The sequence below is a fragment of the Chlorocebus sabaeus genome, chromosome 9 (genome assembly GCF_047675955.1).
Source record: "Chlorocebus sabaeus isolate Y175 chromosome 9, mChlSab1.0.hap1, whole genome shotgun sequence".
NCBI lineage: Eukaryota > Metazoa > Chordata > Mammalia > Primates > Cercopithecidae > Chlorocebus > Chlorocebus sabaeus.
Window position 1 is genome coordinate 117,919,134 of NC_132912.1, and position 26,863 is coordinate 117,945,996.

At 36.2% G+C, this 26,863-nt stretch overlaps 1 protein-coding gene across 3 annotated transcripts in view; it reads left to right on the top strand.

The window, feature by feature from the left end:
• ATRNL1 (attractin like 1) overlaps window positions 1–26,863 on the top strand; it is an 809,729-nt gene that overhangs the window by 119,025 nt on the left and 663,841 nt on the right. For all 3 annotated transcript variants that reach the window (XM_038008819.2, XM_073019389.1, XM_007964178.3), the window contains exon 10: window positions 25,408–25,562. In XM_038008819.2, the coding sequence (XP_037864747.1) occupies window positions 25,408–25,562 (155 nt within the window). The remainder of the gene's footprint in view (window positions 1–25,407; window positions 25,563–26,863) is intronic.

Here is a 26,863-nt window from a genome sequence, read left to right on the forward strand (position 1 = left end):
TTTGCTATTATATATGGATTATATCATCGGTCCCCAACCTTTTTGGCATCAGAGACTGGTTTTGTGGAGACAATTTTTCCACAGACACAGGGAGGGGAGATGGTTTGTTAATGATTGACGTGCATTATATTTATTGTGCACTTTATTTCTATTGTTATTACATTATAATATATAATGAAACAGTTATACAACTCACCATAATGTAGAGTAAGGGCTTGTTTTCCTGCAACTAGATGGTCCCATTCTGGGGGTGATGGGAGACAGTGACACCTCAAATGTTTTGCCTATGTTCAGTCTACTCTGTAATCTCGTTATGGTTGCTGTCACTGCAGAAAAACTCTGCTTCACAAAGATAGGATGCTGGAAATAGAAGCAGGCTTTTTGGTGCTTTTGTGGCAATCTCAGGATATTCTGCCTTGACTTTAATTCACAATGTATAGTGATTTGAAGTTGTCTCAAACATACTTTTAAGGCTACTGTCATTTGCGATCTCCTGCAGTTGATCTTCTTCTAGCATGGACAAAGTTGATTCACCTGGCTTACTTGAGATGGGCCGCGAATCCATTCCTTCCTAGTATGGGGGCCTTTTGTAGTTAGAAAGTAATGCTGAAATTATTTTGTAAGCTGTAATAGGTGTTCATGCACCAGCTGGGAGGAAGAAGGTGCTGGGAGAAAGAATCTCTTCTAATGTTTGAAACATGTCAGAAATTCCAGTGTTTACTTGTCGCCCCATAATCCCAGTTTGGCATTGAATGCAGCCACTTCACCTGCCAGCTTGAATGCAGTTGTTATTCTCTCCTGAAGTGACAGAATGAGTTTCTTGAGCAGGTTGAATATGTCACACAAGTAAGCAAGTTTTGCGACCCATTCTGTGTCACTGAAATGTGCTGCCAGTTTTTCTAAAAGAAATCTCTGCAATAGCCCTTGTAAGTCAAAAACTCTGACCAGTGACCCACCTTTAGAAAGCCATCTCACTTCTGTGTATAAGAGAAGACATGTGGTTGGGTGCGGTGGCTCGTTCCTGTAATCCCAACACTTTGGGAGGCCGAGGTGGGCGGATCGTGGGGTCAGGAGTTCGAGACAAGCGTAGCCAATATGGGGAAACCCTGTCTGTACTAAAAAATGCAAAAATTAGCTGGGCATGGTGGTGCATGCCTGTAGTCCCAGGTACTCAGGAGACTGAGGCAGAAGAATTACTTGAACCTGGGAGGCGGAGGTTGCAGTGAGCCGAGATTGTGCCACTGCACTCCAGCCTGGGTGACAGAGTGAGATTCCATCTCAAAAAGAAAAAAAAAAAAAAAAAAAAAGAAAGAAAAGAAAAAAAAAGAGAAGACATGTGTGCTGTGTACCCATCTCACAGAGCTGTGTGAACAGATGTGAGTTGAGGGCGCATAATTTAATGTGGTTGATAATTTTCATCACATCTTGCAAAACATTGTTAAGTTCAGGTGACATTTTTCGCCTAGCCAGCATTTCTTTATTGACGACACAGTGAGTAGACTGACATTCAGAAGCAACCTCTTTGACCCAAGCAGTAAAACCAGAAAGCTGTCCAGTCATGGCAGCCACTCCACTTGTACATATATTGACACAAAATGACCAATTCAGTTTTCCTGATATGTAATCATTCAAAGATTTGAATACTTCTGCAGCTGTTGTGTTGGTTGTCAACAAAAGTGCACATAATAGTGTGGGCTTCGTGGCTCATGCCTGTGATGCCGGCACTTTGTTTGGCAGAGGCGGGTGGATTGCTTGAGTTTAGGAGTTTGAGACGAGCCTGGCTAACATGGTGAAACACCATCTCTACTAAAAATACAAAAGTTAGTCAGGCATGATGGCACATGCCTGTAGTCCCAGCTACTTGAGAGACTGAGGTGGGGGGATTGCTTGAACCTGTGAGATGGAGGCTGTGGTGAGCTGAGATCGTGACACTGTCCTCCAGCCTGGGTGACAGAGTGAGACCCTGTCTCAAAGAAAAAAAAAAAAGAGGGGGAGAGAGAAATGTGCACATAACTTATCCTCATGCACATCCTCCTGAAAAATATATTGCACAAAAACAAACGTTGTTGTTTTATTGCCAACATCGGTCGACTCATCAACCTGGATTGCTTACCGAGGTGACTCATTAATTCTCTCTAACCATTGTGCCTCAGTATCCTCTGCTGTTCCGTCAGTTCATCTAGTTATGGTGCTAGCTGATCAGTGTCCTCTGCTGTCTCGTCAGTTCATCTAGTTATGGTGCTAGCTGATCAGTATCCTCTGCTGTTCCGTCAGTTCATCTAGTTATGGTGCTAGCTGATCAGTATCCTCTGCTGTCTCGTCAGTTCATCTAGTTATGGTGCTAGCTGATCAGTGTCCTCTGCTGTTCCGTCAGTTCATCTAGTTATGGTGCTAGCTGATCAGTGTCCTCTGCTGTTCCGTCAGTTCATCTAGTTATGGTGCTAGCTGATCAGTGTCCTCTGCTGTTCCGTCAGTTCATCTAGTTATGGTGCTAGCTGATCAGTGTCCTCTGCTGTCTCGTCAGTTCATCTAGTTATGGTGCTAGCTGATCAGTGTCCTCTGCTGTTCCGTCAGTTCATCTAGTTATGGTGCTAGCTGATCAGTGTCCTCTGCTGTTCCGTCAGTTCATCTAGTTATGGTGCTAGCTGATCAGTATCCTCTGCTGTCTCGTCAGTTCATCTAGTTATGGTGCTAGCTGATCAGTATCCTCTGCTGTTCCGTCAGTTCATCTAGTTATGGTGCTAGCTGATCAGTGTCCTCTGCTGTTCCGTCAGTTCATCTAGTTATGGTGCTAGCTGATCAGTGTCCTCTGCTGTTCCGTCAGTTCATCTAGTTATGGTGCTAGCTGATCAGTGTCCTCTGCTGTTCCGTCAGTTCATCTAGTTATGGTGCTAGCTGATCAGTGTCCTCTGCTGTTCCGTCAGTTCATCTAGTTATGGTGCTAGCTGATCAGTGTCCTCTGCTGTTCCGTCAGTTCATCTAGTTATGGTGCTAGCTGATCAGTGTCCTCTGCTGTCTCGTCAGTTCATCTAGTTATGGTGCTAGCTGATCAGTGTCCTCTGCTGTTCCGTCAGTTCATCTAGTTATGGTGCTAGCTGATCAGTGTCCTCTGCTGTCTCGTCAGTTCATCTAGTTATGGTGCTAGCTGATCAGTATCCTCTGCTGTTCCGTCAGTTCATCTAGTTATGGTGCTAGCTGATCAGTGTCCTCTGCTGTTCCGTCAGTTCATCTAGTTATGGTGCTAGCTGATCAGTGTCCTCTGCTGTCTCGTCAGTTCATCTAGTTATGGTGCTAGCTGATCAGTGTCCTCTGCTGTTCCGTCAGTTCATCTAGTTATGGTGCTAGCTGATCAGTGTCCTCTGCTGTTCCGTCAGTTCATCTAGTTATGGTGCTAGCTGATCAGTATCCTCTGCTGTCTCGTCAGTTCATCTAGTTATGGTGCTAGCTGATCAGTGTCCTCTGCTGTCTCGTCAGTTCATCTAGTTATGGTGCTAGCTGATCAGTGTCCTCTGCTGTTCCGTCAGTTCATCTAGTTATGGTGCTAGCTGATCAGTGTCCTCTGCTGTTCCGTCAGTTCATCTAGTTATGGTGCTAGCTGATCAGTGTCCTCTGCTGTCTCGTCAGTTCATCTAGTTATGGTGCTAGCTGATCAGTGTCCTCTGCTGTCTCGTCAGTTCATCTAGTTATGGTGCTAGCTGATCAGTGTCCTCTGCTGTTCCGTCAGTTCATCTAGTTATGGTGCTAGCTGATCAGTGTCCTCTGCTGTCTCGTCAGTTCATCTAGTTATGGTGCTAGCTGATCAGTGTCCTCTGCTGTTCCGTCAGTTCATCTAGTTATGGTGCTAGCTGATCAGTGTCCTCTGCTGTCTCGTCAGTTCATCTAGTTATGGTGCTAGCTGATCAGTGTCCTCTGCTGTTCCGTCAGTTCATCTAGTTATGGTGCTAGCTGATCAGTGTCCTCTGCTGTCTCGTCAGTTCATCTAGTTATGGTGCTAGCTGATCAGTGTCCTCTGCTGTTCCGTCAGTTCATCTAGTTATGGTGCTAGCTGATCAGTGTCCTCTGCTGTCTCGTCAGTTCATCTAGTTATGGTGCTAGCTGATCAGTGTCCTCTGCTGTTCCGTCAGTTCATCTAGTTATGGTGCTAGCTGATCAGTGTCCTCTGCTGTTCCGTCAGTTCATCTAGTTATGGTGCTAGCTGATCAGTGTCCTCTGCTGTTCCGTCAGTTCATCTAGTTATGGTGCTAGCTGATCAGTGTCCTCTGCTGTTCCGTCAGTTCATCTAGTTATGGTGCTAGCTGATCAGTGTCCTCTGCTGTTCCGTCAGTTCATCTAGTTATGGTGCTAGCTGAAAGAGGAACATGTGTCACCTTTTGAACTGTAGCCTCTTCTAAAAGACTACAAATGTCTTTAGCAGTAGGCAGGATCAACTCTTCATCAATAGTAAAGGGCTTCTAAGGTTTAGCAATGCTGTTAGCTACTAAGAATGATGCTCTCAGTACAGACCATTTGATGAATGGTGGCTTTCAATAATTGCTTTGGCTCTTTGTGTTCACTTTTTTTTTTTCTTTTGAAAAACTCCAAAGGCTTATTTTTTAATGCAGAGTGCTTGGTCTCCTTGTGGTGAAGCAGTTTTGAAGGTTTCATGGTTTCATTGGATGGCTGGTTGCCATGTATTATACAAAGTGGACTTGGAGAATGTGAATCACCTGTTGTAATGAACCTATAATTTAAGTAGGATTCTTAGTATTTTCTTTGAAATGCAGCTTTCTTTTTGTAGGCAGTCTGAGAGTCTTCTGCTGTCTCATCATTCCCCCTTTTCAAAGAAGCTCTACATTGACGTTTGTTTTTTACTCAGTTTGTCTGAGGTTTGTTTGTGGACTTACTAAAACTGTAACTGAGACAAGTGTGCAGTGTGGGAAAGAGGTGTGGACAGAAATGGTAAATAAAATAATGGGGGGGGGTGCGCAGTGCCCGCATGGACTAAAATAAGTATTAGATTCTGCCTTCAAGCCTGCTACCAGATGCAACTGTACAATTGAAGTACATCACCTCACTTGCCACTATGAAGCCTGCTACCAGATGCAGCTTTATTATCATTTGCCACTCACTCACTGATAGGGTTTTGATATGAGTCTGCAAGCAATTGATTTATTGTGGTCCCTGTGCAGTCAAACCTCTCTGCTAACATTAATCTATATTTACAGCCACTCCCCAGCCCTAGCATTACTACTTCAGCTCCACCTCAGACCATCAAGCATTAGATTCTCATAGGGGCATGCAACGTAGATCCCTCCCATGTGCAGTTTACAATAGGGTTTGCACTCCTATGATAATCTAATGTTGCCGCTGATCTGACAGGAGGTGGAGCTCAGGCATTTATGCGAGTGATGGGGAATGGCTGTAAAGACAGATGAAGCTGTGTTCCCTCACCTGCTACTCACCTCCTGCTCTGCGGCCTGGTTCCTAGCAGGGTGTTGAGAACCCCTGGATTATATTGTATGTGATGTCACCATTATGTACCTATTATGTATCAGCATTGTGTATCCACTGTATAGACCTATATTTACTTTTTACCACCTCAGAACTGGTTTCAGTTTTTAGTAGACACGGTTACACAGATAGGGCACTTTGCTGAGATACTAGGAAATGTGTTTTGAGGACTTATTCTTTTTCAGTGGTGAAATGAATTCTTTTGGACTGTTACTTCCCCTGAGAAAAATTAGGAATTTTATTTGCCTAAAACTTGAGAGAACTATCAAAACCATGAGAATTTGTCAAAGATTTAGGAGAGGTACAATGTCAAGGGATACAAGACTGGCATTTTGTGTAATTTTAACCTTGAGACAGTTAGAAATCCTGGAAACTTCCTGAGACACTGAGCAGTCCTTGTGTCAGTCATTATGGAGGAACAAAATTAGATTCCCAGGTGTGCCAAGAAAGAGGAGCCTTGGTACATACTTAAGGATTTAGTCTGGCCCCTGAGGTTCTAAACCTTACCTGTGATAATTAGCTTACCTTTGAATCATCACAATCTTTTATTAGATTTTGGTGAAATGCTCATAATGTAGTTAGATGGCAGCATAAAAAGTAAGTACTTTATTGAGTGAGATAACATCATACAGAGCCTTAAAGTATTTCTTCTATATGTCATATACAATATCTGGCACAAACTAAAAAAAAGCTTAGAAGAAGATAAGATATGAAAAAAAAATCCATTAGAAACATACATATAGGATAATCGAGTGTTTTAGACACAAACTTTAAAATAATTATTGTATGTTCAAGGAATTAAAATGTAAGGGAGAGAATATTAGCACAGGACTGGATACTCAATCAAATGGAAATTCTAGAACTGAAAAATACATTGAGTAAATTAAGAATTCCTTGGATAGAATTAACAGCAGATTAGACACAGCTGAAGGGGGAAATATGAAATGGAAGAGAGATCAGAAGGAAGCATCCAGGATGAAGTAAAGAAAGACAAAATGATGACCAAAAAAGGACAGAAATAAATACTAGGAAGATGTGGAAATTGTCTAACCCACATGTGTAATCGGTATCCTAAAAAGAGAAGAGTGAAGACAAATGTAGAACATTATTTGAAGTGATAATGAATAAGAAATTTTCAAAAGTGACAAAGACATCAAGCCACAGATTAAAGAAGTTCTGTGAGCACCAAGGGGCATAAGTACAAAGAAACTCGGAAATATTATAGTAAAACTGCTGAAAGTCAAAACATGAAGACAAAAATTTCAAAGCAGATAGAGGAAAAAGGGCATATTTCCTTTAAAGGAAGAGCATGAAGAATGACAACTAATTTTTTAACTGAGGAAATGGAATCCAGAATACATGTTTTCAAATAGCTTAAAGACAATAATCATCCATCTAAAATTCTACATAATTAAATATTCTTAAAAATGTAAGCAAAATAAGAGCATTTTTAGAAAAACAACTGAGAGAATTTGACAGTAGTAGACTTTCAGTAAAGGAAATACTAATTACAATAAGTGCCATTGAAGTAGAAGAAAAATGATCCCAGATACTGGATGGAATGTAATGAAATTATAGAGATGATTCTAAATGACTATCATATAAAGCCACGGTAATAATAGTGGCTTACATATACACAAAATTTAAATACATGGCCCTAACAGCACATAAGTCAGAAAGAGGGGTAAATCAGTGTTAAAAAGTCCGAAAGTTGGCCGGGCACGGTGACTCATGCCTGTAATCTTAGCACTTTGGAAGGCTGAGGCGGGCAGATCACTTGAGGTCAGGGGTTTGATACCATCCTGGCCAACATGCAGAAATCCCATCTCCACTAAACATAAAAAATTAACCAGGCATGGTGGCATGTGCTTGTAGTCCCAGCTACTTGAGAGGCTAAGGCACGAGAATCACTTGAACCCAGGAGGCAGAGGCTGCAGTGAACTGAGATTGCATCGCTGAACCCCAGCCTGGGTGACAGAGACTCTGTCTCACAAAACAAACAAACAAAAATTCCAATTATACTAAATGTGAGAGACTAAATATTCCAGTTAAAAGCAAAGAATTTTTGAATTGGATATGAAAACAAAACAGCCATTTGCTGCTTAGAAAAGATAAACCTTAAATAAAAATATTTAGAAAAGTTGGAAGTAAAAGGAAGGCATAATAGTTCTTAATTTATGTATAATTTATAACATAGTGTTGAAATAATGTAAAATTGACCAAACAAAAGAGGACAAAACATAGTGCGATGTTTTTAACCCAATTTTCTTGGTAACTGGTAGTACCAGGGGACCCAAAAAAACCCAGCAAGAATATAAAACATTTGAATAGCACAATGAACAATTTTGTCTCATTTGATATTTGAGAACATAATATGTTATGATTGAGGCATATACATTGTTTCCAAGAACAAAGGAACTTTCCCAGAATTTACTGTATTCTGGGTTTTAATGCAAGTCTTAACAAATTTAAAAGGATTGAAATAATACAAATTAATAAACCACAGTGAAATAAACACAAAAGTAACTTTTGGTGATTCCATAAAAATAATAAGAAAAACCGTTTTTTATACATATATACACACACATATATATATATAATTTAATTTTATTTTATTTAATTTTATTTATTTGTTTTTTTAGACAGAATCTCACTCTGTCACCCAGTCTGGAGTGCAGTGATACAATCTCGACTCACTGCAACCTCTGCCTCTTGGGTTCAAGCAATTCTCCTGCCTCAGCCTCCTGAGTAGCTGGGACTACAGGCGTGTGCCACTACACCTGGCTAATTTTTTGTATTTTTAGTAGAGGTGGGGTTTCACCCTGTTAGCCAGGATGGTCTCAATCTCTTGACCTCATGATCCACCCGCCTTGGCCTCCCAAAGTGCTGGGTTTACAAGCATGAGCCACCGTGCCTGGCCAAAAAACCCTAGTATAATTTTCATACTGAAAATTTTCATACTTAAAATTACTGAACGATGACACATCAAAATGCATGTGATTCAGCTAAGGAGGGACACTTGTAGCTCTAAATGCATTTATTAGAAGTGATTTTCTAAAAGTCTGAAAATCAATAGTGTAAGAATCCCCTTGAGAAGTTAGAAAAAGAACAGCAGACTGATCCCAAATAAAGGATAAAGAAAATAAAGACATGATAAAGGAAAGGAACATGAGATAAGAGCATGAATTGATGAAATAGGAAACATGTGATAGAAATGATCCATAAAGCCACCAAAACTCAACAAAGTTGGTTGTTTTTAAAAGTAATAAAATAGGTAAATCCCCACAGAGACTTAGAAACAAAGATTACTGAAATAATCCATGCCAAGAATGAAAAGGGATGTCATGACAGATCATATAGAGTTTAAAAGTTAATAAGAATATATGATAAGCAACTGTATGACAGTAAATGTGAAAAAGTAGATGAACTATGGCAAATTTCTAGAAAAACAAAACTTACCAGAATTGACACATGAACATTGAAATAATCTTATGTCAAATAACTAGAATTTTAAATTGAAACCTTGTTGCCTCAAAATACAGAAGCATACATACAGATGAACAAATAAAAACAAAACAAAACAAATTCTCCCGGCCCTGATCACTTTACTGGTGAATTTTCCCAAATATTTAAGAGATAAGCATTTAAGAAATAAATAACATCAATCTTTTGCAAACTTTCTGGAAACAGAAATAATTATGTTGAGATTTATGAGGCCAGCATAACTTTGATATAAAAATATGAAAAGGATGTTACAGGTAAGGAAAATTTTAGTATTATCTTTTCCATGAAGACGATCCCAGCAAATTAGAAAGAAAATAATAGATTTTTTGGGTTCATTCAAAGAATATAAGGTTAGCTAAAATTTACAAAATTTGAATAAGAAAATAGAGAAGTAATGATCTGTAATCTTCTTGAAAGATGCAGAAAAACGTATAGATAAAATTTAACATGTGTTTATGATAAAACCTCTGGCGAACTAGGAATGGAAGCAAATCATTTATGTGGTAAAATGTACGAAGACACATGAAAACTTTACTACAAGCATTATGGTGAAATATAGAAAGCTTTCCCTCTAAGATTGGGAATGGGTTAAGGGTGCTCACTATCACTACTTTTATTCAACATTGTATTGGAATTTCCAGCCAGTATAATAAGGCAGATATATAATATAATACAATGTAGGTAATCAGTTGCTGCAAATAACATCAATATAAAAAAATTAATCCAGAGTAATTCTGTATACCAAGAACAGTTTAAACTGATAATTTAAAAGTAATATAATTTATGTTACTGTCAGAACATTAATAACCTAAGGAATAAATCTAATGACTTATATGCAAGATCTTTACACAGAAAACTATAAAATCTTATTGTGAGAAATTAAATAAAATTTAAATATATCTCAGACCAAATTATGACAATTGTTTGAAAAACTCAATGTTATGCAGATGTCTATTGTGCCCAAATTGATCTGTAGATTTAATGTGATCCCAAACAAAATTTTAGCAGGTGTTTTTCTTTTGGAAATTGACATGGTGATTCTAAAATTTACACAAAAATGTGAAGGGTCATTTTTGTATAAATTTTAGAGTCTGCATGTCAATTTCCAAAAGAAAAACTTTAGAAGAACAAAGCTGGAGGACTTTTCTATCCAAATTTTAGAAGAACAAAGCTGGAGGACTTCTCTATCAGATCTCATCACTTATGAAGGTACAATAATTAAGTGTTGTTGCAAAGATAGGGAAATAGACTAATGCAGCAAATAGGAATTCCACAGACAGACCTATACATGTATGGACACTTGATCTGTGGCAAAGGTGGAACTACAGAGAGCAATTTTTCTTAATAAATTGTTCTGGGCCAGTTGGGTGTACAATTGCAAAAAATGAATATTGAGCCCTACCTCACATCATCATAAACAAAGATCTGTTTCAGATCAATTTTAGATCTAAATGTGGAAGTACAATAATATTCTAGAATATAACACAGGCAAATATCTTCATATTCATGAATAAAGAAAGATTTTTAAAATGAAATTTGAGTAGTATTATTAATAAAAGAAAAATGATAGACTGAACTGTATTTATAAGTCTAAAAAATCAGTAAGAACATAAACATTCCATGCTCATGGATCGGAAAAATCAATATTGTAAAAATGTTCATACTGGCCAAAGCAATGTACAGAATTAGTGCTATTCCTATCAAACTACCAATGTCATTCTTCCCAGAATTAGAAAAAGAAAACTATCCTAAAATTCATATATAACTAAAAAAGAGCCTGAGTAACCAAAGCAATCCTAAGCAAAAAGAACAAACCTGGAGGCATCACACTACCTGACTTCAAACTGTACTATAAAGCTACAGTAACCAAAACAGCATGGTACTGATAGAAAAATGGACATGTAAACCAGTGGAACCGAATAGAAAACTTGAACATAAAGCCACACACTTACAACCATCTGATCTTTGACAAGGCTGACAAAAACAAGCAATGAGGAAAGGACTCCCTATTCAATAAATGATGCTGGATAACTGGCTAGCCATATGCCAAAGGTTGAAGCCAGACCCCTACATTTCAATATATACAAAATCAACTCAAAATGGATCAAAGATTGAAATGTAAGACCTCAAACGATACAAATCCTGAAAGACAATCAAGGAAATAACTCTTTTTGACATTGACCTTGATAAATAATTTTTGGCTAAGTCCCCAAAAGCAATTGCAACAGAAACAAAAATTGACAAGTAGGACCTAATCAAACTAAAGAGCTCTTCACAGCAAAAGAAACCATTAGCAGAGTAAACAGACAACCTACAAAATGGGAGAAGATATTCTCAAACTGTGCGTATGACAGAGGCCTAATATCCGGAATCTATAGAGAACTTAAGTCCACAGGCAAAAGACAAATAACCCCGTTAAAAAATGGGCAAAGGACATGAACAGACACTTCTCAAAAGAAGACATATAAGTGCCCAACAAACATGAAAAAATGGTCAACATCACTAATCAGAGAAATGCAAATGAGATATCACACCAGTCAGAATGGCTATTTTTAAAAGGTCAAAAAAAATAAAAAATAAAAAATAAAAAGCCAGCAGTTTCTGTTGAGACTGCAGAGAAAAGGGAATGCTTAGACACTGGTTGGTGGGAATGTAAATTATTTCAGCCACTATGGAAAATAGTCTGGAGATATCTTAAAGAACTTAAAACTGAACTACCATTTGACCCAGCAATCCCATTACTGGGTATATGCCCAAAGGAAAAGAAATCATTCTACCAAAGAGACATATGTACTTGTTTGTTCATTATTGTGCTATTCACAGTAGCAAAGACATGGAATCAATCCAGGTGCCCATCAGTGGTAGATTAGATTAAGAAAATGTGGTACATACATACCATGGAACATTATGCAGTCATAAAGAAGAGAGAAATCTTCTCTTTTGCAGCAACGTAGATGCAGTTGGAGGCCATAATCCTAAGCAAATCAATGCAGGAACAAAAAATAAAGTAAACCAGACATAAAATTAAATATAGTATATTCTGTTGATATAAAGTTCAGCACCAGGAAATACAGAATTATGGGCTTAGAAGTTATGATAGGGATTGCCTATGATTGTGTAGTGATTTGAACGAGTAGCAGCAAAGCTTCAGGAGTGGTTATGTGTTCACTTTGTGATAATTCATTGAACTTAAGATTTTTATACTTTTGGCATATATATTATACTTCATAAAATTTATTTAAAAACTGTAAATCTGTTTGATTTGACTTATTATATGCTAAAAGATTATGATAATTTGACATATGAAAAGACGGTCAATTTATTATGTAAAGTTAGCAAAATACATTTTTATTTTCAGTGTTAGAAAAGGATGGAGACATAAAAGTTCAGACATTTCTGCTGTCCCACTCCTTTAGGAGTAGTTGCATCTGGTTTCTTTACATTTAGTAAGTAAGAAATAAACATCTTGAACTTATAGGAATTCCTGATGCTCAAAAATGATTCCTTTTATGTTTTTGGTATGTTTTGCTGATTAATATTATCTTTGCTCAAGGACTTTAACTTTGGTGTAATGATTTTGAGTATTGGGGTCATTGTGATCTTGATTTTATAGCTTTGTTAAATGAGGCATCTCATAACTTTCTTTACATATGTTTGTACAACTGATAATAGGAGCCTACATCTTCATTATTTTACTATGTGAAGACATTTCTCTGATAGTGGAGACCTCAGATTTTCTTGGCCTATTGTTTAGGTCCTTTCCTCAATTGTTGTGCCTGTGAAAAAGCACAGTAAGTTTTAACACATAAAGAATATATTAAACTTTACCATTTATAACTTTCAGCTGTAATTATCGACTTGTGTTTTTTTAAATTTTTTTTTCCAGTGAGGGAAAAACGACTTCAATTGTATTTCTTTTTTTGAGATGAAGTTTTGCTCTTGTTTCCCAGGCTAGAGTGCAGGGATAATTTAAATAAGTACTTATCTCTGTAGCTTTGCTTTTCACAGTGATTAAAAAATTTGTAGTACTTATTTTTTACTAGTTCTCTTTTATAAATTGGGAAATATTACATATGGACAAAAGACTGTATGATAGTATGTATATATAGTTTCAAAACCATAATAAAATGAATTCCCTGCCTACCTATGCTAAGAAAGAGGACATTACAATACACTAGAAGCCCCCATGTGTTCCTTTATGATTGTACCCCTTATATTATCCCCCTCCATTATTCTTAATATTGTGTTATTTCCTTGCTTTTCATTGCACGTTTTTACCCTCCATATATGTATTTGGCTGCAAACCTTTCATTTAGTTTTTCTGTTTTTAAATTTTGCATATATTGTTTATCATTGTATGCTTTCTTCAGAGATCTTTAAAAAGTAAACTTTATGCTCTGAAGATATATTTTAATGGAGAGAGGCAGGCAATAAATATGGAAATAAGTAAAATGTATTTTAAATGATAATATGGGCTATGAAGAAAAAAGAAAGCATGAAAGGAGGATAGGGAGTTTCAGATTGTTGCATTTAAAACGAGTGGCCAGAGAAGACCTCATAAAGCATCTTAATAAAACCTGAAGGTGGTTAGGCAGTGAGCCATGCAAATAGCTGGGGGACAGGTGTTTTAGGAGGAGGTCCAGCTAGTGCAAAAGACTTGAGATGGGAACATCCTTGTCATTTGGAACAGCAAAGGGGCTAGTGTAGTTGAGTGTCTTGGAGTAGGATGGAAATTATCTTCCCTTAGAGAAATAATTGGAAACCCAATCATGTAGGGCCTTAGAAAACATTATAGAGCTTTTATTTTGGTATGGGTAGACTTTGAGGGTTTTGAACAGATATGTGACATATCTGACATATGTGACATGCTCTGACTTAGATTTTTACAGGAGCAGTGTTATAATTATGATGCAAGAGCAGAAGCAGGAAGACCATTTAGGAGGCTATTTTAATGATCTAAGAAAGAGATGACGGTATCTGGAACCATAGAGGCCAGTGTGAAGGTAGTGAGAATTGGTTGGATTCTGATTATATTTTCAAGGTAGAAGCAACAGGAATTGAAAAAACTAGGGGACTGGATATAGAGTGGATGAGAGAGAGAGAGAGAGAAAGAGAACAATGAAAGATGAAGCAGGCATTTGGCTTGAAGACCTGAAAGCAGGGAGTTGGCATTAGTTGGGATGATGAATTTTGTGGGAGAAGTAGGTTTGGTGTCAGGAAGAATGGAAACTTGGTTTTAGACATGTTTAATTTGAGATACATATTATATACAGTTTGTGGATATGTTAAATAGGTGGCTGAATGTAGGAATTTCAGGATCTGGACACTCTAATTTTCTGGTCAAAGAGATGAGGAGAAACAACCAGAAAAGGAGACTGAGAATGAGCAGTTAATGAGTTAGGAGGAAAACTGGGAGAATATGGTATTCTAGAAGCCAAGAGCATATTTCAAAGGAGAGAGAATTTGTCAGAAGCTGCTGATTGGTAAACTAATATGAGGATTGAGTAATGGTCATGGAATCTGGCAAACCAGTGCTTTTTGCTGAACTTGACAAGAGAAGTTTCAGCGGGTGGTGAAGTGAAGTCTTGACTGGCATGTGTCAAATAAAGATACGAGAAGAGGAATTAAAGAAACGTACTAACATCTTTTTTGAGGAGTTATAAGGAAAGGAAAGAAACAGGGTAACTAACAAGTGGTAAGGGATGTGGGACAAGAGTTTTTTTTTAAAGTTTGGAGAAATAATTATGTTTGTAGCTTGACAGGAAAGATCAAGAAGATGTAAGAAATAATGCAAAAAATAAAGGGAATAATTTGCTAGAGGGGTGTACTTAAGAAAACAAGTAGCAATGGGATCTAGTGAACAAACAGAGTGGTAAACCTTACCTAGGAAGAGCATGGGCACTTTATTCATAGGAACAGATTTGAAGTCAGGTTATTTGAATACAAATACAGGTAAATAAGTAGAGGTGGGGAGAACTGTTGAAAATTTTGATTCTTTTTATTTTCTCAGTGAAGTAGGAAGTAGAGTCATCAGTTGAGGGTGAGAAGATAGTGGAAGCTTGAGGTTTGAAAAGAGAAGTATGAAATGATCATTTAGGAGGAAGGAAGAATGAATGAGTTAGGGAAGTGTAGTAGGACCCTTGGCAGAATTTTCCCATGTAAGAGACCTTAATGTGCGAACACAGATCCTTTTTATATTTTCTGCCCCACTGTGGATGCATACTGGAACTGTCCTCAGTTTTCACTATTACGAGCAATTGTAGCAAAAATGTTCTTATTTTGTCTTCTATTGTTTCACGACAAGTTTGTCTAAGCTATTTACTTAATAGTATAAATGCTTGGTCATGCTCTACTTTACCCAACTATACTCCAACCTCATCTTACTAATTTGCACTTCTACCAGTGGTGAATGAGAGTTCCCATTTCTTCTCAACAATCTCGTTAAGATTTGATGTTTTTTCATTTTTGAATATTTTTTGCCAATATGGTGAATATAAAATGGTTTCCTATTTTGGTTTTTGTGTTTCCTTAATTGCTAATGAGGTATAACGTCTTTTCATGTTTATTGGCCAAACAGCTACCCTTTGAAATTTTCACCCATTTTGTCATATGTAGTTGTTTGTGTACACTTTTTTGATAATAACTTTTTGTTAGTTTTACATTTTGCAAACATTTTATCTCCCAGATTGTGGATCATCTTTCTACTCTTTGTGTGATATTTGATAAACAAAACTTATTAATTTTAATATAGCAGAAGTTGTCAATATTTTATGGATTTTGCTTTGTGTCTTGCTTAAATAATACTTACTTACCTTCGTGTTTTCAATATTGCCTTCCACACATTTAGTCTTTAGTCTTTAACCCAATTGGATAAGGACCTTTTTTTTTTTTTTTTAATGTGCTCCTAGAACTATTTATTGAAAAGACCATTCCATTAGTGGTCTGCAATACTAATAGTTATTTTGGTTGGAATTACTTCCAGGTGATTAATATTTTGTATGCTTTTTAAAGTGAAATCTGTATTCATTTCCAACTGCTACTATAATAAACTATCATAGACTTGGAGGCTCAAAACGACAGAAATTTCTCTTCCCACAGTTCTGGTGGCTAAAAGTCTGAAATCCAGGTGTCAACAGGGCCATGCCCTCTTGAAAGCCTGCAGGGAAGAATCCTTCCAGCCTTTTCCAGCATTTGGCAGCCCCAGGCATTCCTGGGCATACTTCAGTTGTAGCTGCATTACTCCAGTCTAAAAGTCTTGGACTGCATATGGACTACTTCTTGTGTGTTTGTATGTGTCTGAATGTGGCCTTCTCAAAAGGACAACAGTCACTGGATTTAGGACCCATACTGGTTTAGTATTAGATCTATGTGATCTTATTTTAACTTAACTATCTGCAAAGACCCTATTTTCAAACTAAGGTGACATTCCAAGGTTCCAGGTGAACAATTTTGGGAGGACAGTATTCATTCAACCAGTACAATATCTTTTAGTTTCTTTTTCTGTTTATGATTTGATAGACTGAAAGGCAATTGAATTTTTTGTTTTTTTGTTTTGTTTTGTTTTTTGAGACGAAGTCTCGCTCTGTCGCCCAGGCTGGAGTGCAGTGGCGCGATCTCGGCTCACTGCAAGCTCCGCCTCCCGGGTTCACGCCATTCTCCTGCCTCAGCCTCCCGAGGAGCTGGGACTACAGGCGCCCACCACCACGCCCGGCTAATTTTGTTTTGTATTTTTTAGTAGAGACGGGGTTTCACAGTGTTAGCCAGGATGGCCTCGATCTCCTGACCTCGTGATCCACCCACCTCGACCTCCCAAAGTGCTGGGATTACAGGCGTGAGGCGATTGATTTTTATATTACTCGTATGTCTAACAGTTTGCTGAATTTTTGTAATTTATGTGTAGATTTATTTATTCATTTTTATTTTTTTTAACAATAGTTGATCAGATTATATACAAATAATGACAGTTTTGTTTCTTCCTTTCTGGGTCTTACAGCTTTATATTTTTCTTGTCTTATTTCTGCTATAACTTTCAGCTCATTGTTGAATAGAAGTGTGATAACAGGCATCTGTTTTATTCCTGAGCTTTTAAAAAATGCTTTCAGTGTTTCTTCACTAAGAATGATGTTCATTGTGGGTGTTTTAGATATCATTATAAAGAAAGGTCTCTTTTTTCCTGGTTTAATAAGGGTTTATATTATGAATGGATGCTGGATTTTGCCAAAGGCTGTTTTAGGAATGACTTACTTGATTTTTCTACTAAATAATTTAATGTGGAATATTATTTTAATTTACTTTATTATTAACTCAACTTGGGTTAAATCAAACTTAGTTATAATGTATTGTGTGTGTTTTTAGTTTGCTAGTATTTTTATAAGGATTTTCACATTGATGTTAATATGTGAGATTTGCACATGGTTTTTTCGAGTTATTCATGTCAGCTCTTTGGTAGTGTTACTTTGGGCTTTTAAAATGAGTTAGGGAGTATTCTTTTTAATACTCTGGAACATTTAAAACATATATAAATGTATATATGATTGGAATTTTTTTTCCTATTTTAAAATAATAAACTTTGGGCCAACTAGGTCTGACCTTTTCTTCAGTGTATAGAATTTTAACTACTGAATTCAATATAGTAGTCATAAGAATATTCAGATGTTCTATTTGTTGTTGAGTCTGTTTTGGTAAGATATATTTAAAGGAATTTATCCATGAAACTGATATCTTCAGTTAAATTGTTATGAAGATGTTCATATATTCTATCTGGACCTTTTAATATCTGCAATATCTATAGTTGTGTTCCCTTTTAATTATTTTTAATACTACATTTATTTATATCTATATAGCTATGTATTGTTTTTGAACAGAGTTGCTTACATGATGCCCTCTTAAGTATAAATATTTTAAAATGTATTTACTAAAAAACAAAGATATTCTCTTACATAGGATCAAATTTAGAAAATAACATGGATAGACTATTATAATCTAACACTTATTTAATTTTTTAATTGTACCAATATTTTTTACAAATTATAACTTACTAAAGTTGCTGGATTCGATTTTTTTCTTTTTCTTTTCTTTTTTTTTTTGAGACAGGATCTCGCTCTGTTGCCTATGCTTGAGAGCAGTGGTGTGATCTAGGCTCACTGCAACCTCTGCGTCCCAGGTTCAAGCGATACTCTCACTTTAGGCTCCTGAGTCTCTGGGACCCCAGATGGGTGCCAACAGGGCTGACTGATTTTTGTATTTATTAGGACTGGGTTTTGCCATGTTGCCCTGGCTGGTCTCGAACTCCTGAGGTCAAGCCATCCGCCCACCTTGGCCTCCTGAATTGCTGGGATTACTGGTATGAGCCAGATTTGATTTCTTAATAAATTTTCATGAATGTTCACTAATGTGATTGGCCTGTGGTTTTCACTTTTTATACTCTCCTTCTCAGATTTTGATACTTTTTTCCTTACTGAGTTTGGGTATCTTTTCCTGATCCAGGATTATATCCACGAGCATGCAGACATTTAGTTGTCATGTCTTTTTAGTCTCTTTTAATTTGGAATAGTCGTGTTCTTTCATTTGAAGTGTGTGCCTGGTTTGGGTTTATCTGATGTTTCTACATGATTAGACACACATTTTGTATTTTTGTTAGGAATACCAAAATGTCATATTCTTCTCCCATGGCTGGTGAAGTTAAATTTTTTGTGAAAAAACATTTTTTATTGAGATAAAAGTCATAACATAAACTTGTTAATTTTGATCATTTAAAACAGTACAATTTAGTGGTTTTCAGTATATTCATAATATTGTGCAACTATTACCACTACTTCCAGAATATTTCCATCAGCCTCAAAAGAAACTCCATACGTGTCTATTCTCCCTATCTCCATCTTCTGGCAACCACTAATTTAATTTCTCTTTCTCTATGGATTTGGCCAATCTGGATATTTTGTATATATGGAATTGTACAAACATGGCCTTTTGTGTGTGGCTTCTTTCACTTATTGTGATTTTTTCCCAGAGTTCATCCATATTATACCATGTATTAGTGCTTCATTGTTTTTGTTATGTCTGAATAATATTCCATTATCTCAATATACCATATTTTAAAAATCTATTTGTCAATTAATAGACGTTTGGGTTGTTTTCACTTTTGACTATTAAAAATGAGGCTGCTGTGAATATTTCTGTAAAGATTAAGTTTTATATCTTGGTAAAAGTGGTATATTTTAGTTTTCTCAATGGTAAAGATACTATTTTTCCTTTTAAATTAATAACTGCCTTATTGGGAGATACTTTCAGATTATGTAAATATTTTATTTCTTATTAAACCTTTACATAATAGTTTTAATACCCATTGATGATTCTCACTAGAAAGAGTTATTACTATGATGTTTACTACGTGGTTGTATTTCATTATTCCTTCTTAGTCTCCCCAGCCTGTATATTCATTTATATCAGTATGAATTCATGTATTTTTATTTTATTTAATGTTTTATAATCAATTGCTATTCTCTATTCTTTTTGCTTATATTGTCCCAGATTTGCCCAGTGAGCTCCTTTCAGTCAGGCGTCTGTATTCTTTAGATATGTCCCCATCATTCTCTGTGCACTCCTTTACTTTCTGCACAAAAATTTGATTCACATCTTGTACTTTCCCTGCCCCAGTGCTGGAATAAGTCATTTCCCCCAAGGAACCTAGGTTTCTTTTAGTGGAGAATGTTATTTAAAAACTAAGATTAGAGAACTAGACATGCTTATTGCTGTTTTGATGTAATTTTTCCCCAGACCGTTTCAGCAGATATAGCCAGAAAATACACACACACACACACACACACACACACACACACACACACACACCCCTCTATATCCATTTATCCATTTATCGATCTGATCATATATCTGTAGCTCTACATATGTGTCTGTGCTTGAATGCTGTCTGTCTAAATTGCATAATGATGCCATACATCATTACAGGGATCATTTTTGCCTTCCCCTCTTTCCCATTTGTAAATCTCTTCTGCCAGTGAGAAACTTGGTTTCCATTTTACGATTCATACATTACAAAATATTTTTGTATATGAAGTATGAGGAATAAGATTTACTTTTTCCATTTAATATACCATATCTGGTAAAGCAGATGTAATTTTAATCCCCACCTTTTTTTTTTTTAACAATAGACTTTATGTTTTAGAACAGTTTTAGTTAAATGGATAAATGAGCAGAAAGTACAGAATGTTTCCAAATACTCTCTTATCGCCCCATCCCCAGGTCCTCTGTTATAAGTGTCTTGCGTGAATATGGTACATTTGTTACAATCAATGAGTCAGTGTTGATAAATTACTCATTAACTAAAGTCCATAGTTTATGTTAGGGTTCACTTTTGTGCTGTATATTCTATGGATTTTCACAAATGTATAGTGACATGTACCTACCATGATCATTTCATACAGAATATTTTAATTTTCCTAAAAATAACCTGTGCTCTTCTTGCTTGTCTCTTCCTCCCTCCAAACTCTTGGCAACCACTGATATTTTTACTGTCTCCACAGTTTTTCCTTTTCTAGAATGTCATAAAGCTGGAATCATGTACTACATAGGCTTTTAATTTTGGCTTCTTTCACTTAGCAATAAGCATGTAAAGTTCCTTTATGTCTCTTCATGACATAATAGCCTATGCCTTTTATTGCTGAATTATGTTCCATTGTATGGAAACCATCTTTTGTTTATCCACTTACCTATTGAAGAACATCTTGATTGCCTCCAAATTTTGACAATTATGAATAAAGCTGCTATAAACATCTGTGTGCAGGTTTTTGTGTGTACATGTTTTCAGCTCATTCAGGTAAATACCTTGGAGTGCAATTCCTGGATGGTAAGATAAAGTTATGTTGAGTTTTGTGAGAAACTGGCAAAGTGGCTGGCTGTATCATTTTTCATTCCCAGCAGCAATGAATGAGATCCTGTTGTTCTAGATCCTTGCCATCTTTTGTCAGCATTTTAGATTTTAGCTAGTCTATTATGTGTGTAGTGGTATCCCATTGTTATTTTAATCTACATTTCCCTGTGACATGTAATGTGGGACATCTTTTAACATGCTTATTTGACATCTATATGTCTTCTTTGGAAAGGTGTCTGTTCATATCTTTTGCCTTTTTAAAAATTGAGCTTGTTGTTGACTTTTAAGGGATCCTTGCATATTTTGGATACCCGTCCTTTATCAGCTTTATGTTACAAATATGTTCTCCCAAGTTGTGGCTTGTTGTTTCATTCTCATAACAATGCCTTTCACTGAGGAGAGGTTTTCAATTTTAATAGAGTCCAAATTATGACTTTTTTTTTTGCATCATTTATGCTTTTGTTGCTGTATCTAAAATGTCATCACCAAACCCAAGGTCACCTAGATTTGCTCCTATGTTATCTTCTGGGAGTTTTATATTAAATAATTTTGCATTTTACATTTAGGTCTGTGATCTATTTTGAGTTAATTTTTGTAAAAGATGTAAGGTCTGTATCTAGATGATTATTTCTATTATTGCTACTGTGATGCCCTGTTGTTCCAGCAATATTTGTCCAATAGACAATCTTTTCATTGTTGAATTGTTTTTTCTATTTTGTCAAAGATCAGTTGACTATATTTGTATGTGTCTATTTCTGAGCTCTCTATTCTGTTTCGTTGATTTATTTGTCTATTGTTTTGCCAGTCCCAGGGACTGACTTGATTACTGTAGCTTTATAGTAAGTCCCAAAGCCAGGTAGTGTCAATCTTTGACTTTGTTCTTCTTCAATATTGTGCTGGCTATTTTAGGTCTTTTGCATTTACATATAAATTTAGTAAATTTATTACTAAAAATCTTACTGGTTTTGATTTGTATTACACTGAATCTGTATATCAAGTTGGGAAGAACTGGCATATTGCCAGTATTAGTTTTCCTATCTGTGTTCATGTTCTATCTCTTTATTTAGATTTTTGGTTTCTTTTATTGTTTGTAGCTTTCCTCATACCAGTCTTGTACATATTTTGTTAGGTTTATACCTCAGTATTTGTCTTCTTTTGGTTTCTAATGTAAATGGTATTGTGTTTTTTCTACTTGTTCACTGCTGGTGTATAAAAAAATCAATTGTATGTTACCCTTGTGTCCTGCAACCTTGCTATACTAGCTTATTAGTTCTAGAGGGCTTTTTGTTGTTGTTGTTGTTGATTCTTTGGGATTTACTTTGTAGACAGTCATATCATTTGTGAAAAAAGACAGTTTTATTTCTTCCTTCCCAATCTGTATAACTTTTATTTCCTTCTCTTGTCTTATCGCAGTAGCAGGGACTTCAACAAAAATGTTGAATAGAAATGGTGAGATGAAACATCCATACTTTATTCCTTTTCTTGGAAGGAAAACATTGTTTCTCACCATTAAATATGATGTTTTTATAGATGTTTATCAAGCTGAGGTATTTTCCCTCTATTTCTAGTTTGCTGAGTTTTTATCATGACTGAATGTTGAATTTTGTCAATGCTTTTTCTCCATCTATTGATATGATCATATGATTTTCTTTGTTAGCTTATCAACATGATGGATTGAATCAATTGACTTTGAATGTTGAACCAGCCTACCATACTTGGAATAAGTTCTACCTGCTTCATTATTGTATTTAAATTATCTTAGCTTAAATATTGCTCTAGTAGAGAATATTTTGTTCTTTGATCCATATTATTAATTTACTGTTCACTAGATTATAGTTTTTCTTGTTCGTTTTGTAAAGAAAAATTAGACACCAGAGATTATTTTATTTTATTTTTGTGATGGAGTCTCACTCCGTCACCTGAGCTAGAGTGCAGTGGTGCGATCTCAGCTCGCTGGAACCTCCGCCTCCCGGGTTCAAGCGATTCTTCTGCCTCAGCCTCCTGACTAGCTGGGACTACAGGTGCGCACTACCACGCCCAGCTAATTTTTTGTATTTTTAGTAGAGACGGGATTTCACCACGTTGGCCACCCTGGTCTAGAACTCCTGACCTCGTGATTCGTCCACCTCTGCCTCCCAAAGTGCTGGGATCGCAGGCGTGAGCACCATGCTCGGCCGGGGCTGTATTTTTTCTTAGCCTACCTCTCCTCCTGGGGAAAAGTTCTGAGCTACTGCTTTGGAGTTGTAGGTTGGTGGGCTTAGTGGCCTGTTCCTCTTAGAGTGACACCACTACTTTATGCACAGAGCACTAGATGGAGATAGTAGTCTCTGGAGTCTTCTCAACTTGGGTCTTTTGGCATGCAACACTCTGCCTTATGAGTGAGGTGGCATGAAGACTTTTGGGTCCAATGTTGTTAATCTGCAGGAATTGGTGTATAGCTACCACCGTATGAGTGGCAGCTGGGCAGAGGAAGAGCACCCAGACCTCTCATGATCTTCCCAGAACAGAGCTTCTGTAACCCAGAGCTAGAGGGAATGAGAAGTGCTGGTATCCTGCCACTCCTAGTGAGATATCCCTGGCCTGGAGTGGGAGTTGAGGGATGAAGGGACCTTATGTTCTTGGCTTTACTTGCCTGTGGTAGAATTTCTATCATGCTGAACTGATTGTGTGTGTGTGAGGCAGGGGTGAGGGGGTTGGGGTAAGTAATGTATCTATTGCCATTGACTATTGCTGTTCTTTTTGAGTAAATGTTTCTTTATTTGGTGTTGCTCTTAGTAATATTTTCTGAGAAGGTTAATGGTTGCTTTTTATAATTTTTACCAATTATAATTCTTTTCCTAGTGGGAGTGTTTGTGGAACTCCTCATGTTACCATTCTGTAAGTGAGCTTCATATTCTTTTTCCTTCTTTTTTTTTTTTTTTGAGACAGAGTCTCACTCTGTTGCCCAGGCTGGAGTGCAGTGGTGCGATATTGGCTCACTGCAACCTCTGCCTCCTGGGTTCAAGCGATTCTCCTGCCTCAGCCTCCCGAGTAACTGGGACTATAGGCGTGTGTCACCATGCTCGGGTAATTTTTTGTATTTTTTTTTTTTTTTTTTTGAGACGGAGTCTCGCTCTGTCGCCCAGGCTGGAGTGCAGTGGCCGGATCTCAGCTCACTGCAAGCTCCGCCTCCCGGGTTTACGCCATTCTCCTGCCTCAGCCTCCGGAGTAGCTGGGACTACAGGCGCCCGCCACCTCGCCCGGCTAGTTTTTTGTATTTTTAGTAGAGACGGGGTTTCACCGTGTTTGCCAGGATGGTCTCGATCTCCTGACCTCGTGATCCGCCCGTCTTGGCCTCCCAAAGTGCTGGGATTACAGGCCTGAGCCACCGCGCCCGGCCTATTTTTTGTATTTTTAGTAGAGACAGGGTTTCACTGTGTTAGCCAGGATGGTCTGGATCTCCTGACCTCGTGATCCACCTGCCTTGGCCTCTCAAAGTGCTGGGGTTACAGGCGTGAGACAACACCACACCTGGTTGAGCTTCCTATTCTTTAGGAATTAATTGGTATTATAATCATGGTTTTAGAGCTATTGCATATACTATACTAGCTATACTTTACATATTAGCTATGTTTATGTATATAATAATTCTAACTTCTAATTGTTTGTATCAGGGTATTAGAGTAGTTATTTAGTATTTATTTATATTGCCATGCACCTTTACTACATATCCATTCATTCAGATCAGTTATAAATTGTGAGCATATATTTATAATACTTTCTCTCAGAATTATACTTTAATTAAAAAAACATTTATATTAATTTTAATGTTTCACAAGATGCATTGCAATTGTAATTTTTGATTACACACAAAATATATATCTCAAATATATATATCTTGAGCAAATGTACCTATTCATAAATGAGTACAATCTATAGACTCCACTTAGGTAAGGTACAAAAACAACAAATGAATTTATGCTGTTAGAATAGTGGTAATATTCTTATAGTTTCTTAGGTGAGTGCTCATTACTTAGTTGTGTTCATGTTGTGAAAAATCATTGAGTTTTAGACTTCTGATATGTGCAGTTTTATGCATGTTATACTTAAATAAAAACTTAACATTTTATCATGGGGTCCGTATGAGTTATACAGTTTTAACCAAATACAGTTTAGACTAAATTTACTACATTTAACATTTTACTTATTTGGTATTTTAAAATTATGTTTTGAGCCTCTAGTTTTAAGATGGCTTGTTTCCTATCTTTGTAACTGAAAAAATAATTTATAACATAAATTATTATAAGTATTAAAAATTCTTTTTGATATTGTGTCTCCTCAAAGCATTTTAAGATGCTATGAGCCTCAAAATATTTTTTTTGAAATATTGAAGTTTAGAGGTCATTTATAAATTGTTAAAAAATATGTTTTTCCCACCACAATTCCAGGGAAAACTCTATATGCAAAGTACACCCTTTATATAACATATATAAAATCAGGGAGGTCATTTTATCCTTTGTAATACATTTTTAAATTTTATTCTGTAGGACTATTTTGAAAGAAAGTGGGTTTGCCAGATACCTTCATTCAGCTGTTCTTATCAATGGAGCTATGCTTATTTTTGGAGGAAATACCCATAATGACACTTCCTTGAGTAACGGTGCAAAATGTTTTTCTGCCGATTTCCTGGCATATGACATAGGTATGTATCTGTTAGGATTGTACAAAGTAGGAAATATCAGAAATTTTCCGTATAGATATTCTCAAATACATTAATTGATAGCATGTGTATATGTCATTTTAGAGATAAGTGATAGAATATGAATGGAATTCTTTCTAATTTCAGCATAGTAGTATTATAGTAATAGAGCCATGAGAACAAGTACTGAGCAGAAGTAGTGGTAGATACAGAGGAGTACAAAAAGCTAGATTTGGATGTCCTTTTTGACGACTTTTTATGTTGTTTCACTTTGTGAACACTATTATCAGTTTATTGTGTTTGCTACATATTAATTTTGATAATGGGTAGATATGGAATACTGTCAAATTATGTAAATTTTTATACATAGTAGGAATGTAAACATTTTAGATTTTAAGGGATAAGCAAAAATATATTTTATATTAAACATTTCACATATACCTACGAAGTATAGGAATCCGATAGAACTGGAGAAAGGAATAGAGATAGTAGAGCTAAAGAAATAAGATTTTGAGACGAAATGGAAACCCAGATGTATCTGGGAAACAACTACATAAGCATGTTTTCCCAAAGAACCAAAAACAGAATGCATTTATATGACTCACCAGTTTTAGTTATGCAATGTAGTCTTATCAATTTCTGAATATTTAAGTGAATGTATTTATTGAAATACTAAATTTAGGTATCCAGTAGACCCTTGTAGTGAAAACATTGTTTTTCTATGTATCAAACTATATATAAAACCTAGTTGATATTTAAAATATACTTATCAGTACTTATGAGCACCTTTTATTGAGGCTATAAAGTATTATACCAATTTGAAGCAATTAGGAAACATTTTTATAAGTAAAAATAAAAGAATAACACATTTAATAGATGTAAGAAGTATACTTTTTCTCTTAAACCTTGTAAAGGCACATAATCTGCTTTGGTAAATGATTTCAAGTAGAATCATGTAAAGGAAACTATGACTATTAATAAGCACTTTAATCTTTTTACTATTACGGTTGTTTCAAAGGAAATTCCTGGTAATAAAGTTAAGCATGGTTTTTAAATCTAAGTAATGAATGTCATTCTGTGATTAATCATTCCATACTAATAATTTAATCTTTTTTGTTTTGAAATAATAATTTGAAGTGATAACTCCTGATGAATATGGGATTGTCTTAGCTTTTAGGAGGCTCATTAATCATTGTTTGAAATTAGTCCAATGAGTTGAATGAAGTACTGAATCTAGGCTGGCAGTGACTTTATCTCATTGCTAGGTTGGGCCTGTCAATATGTATTTGTTTTGGCTATGGTGA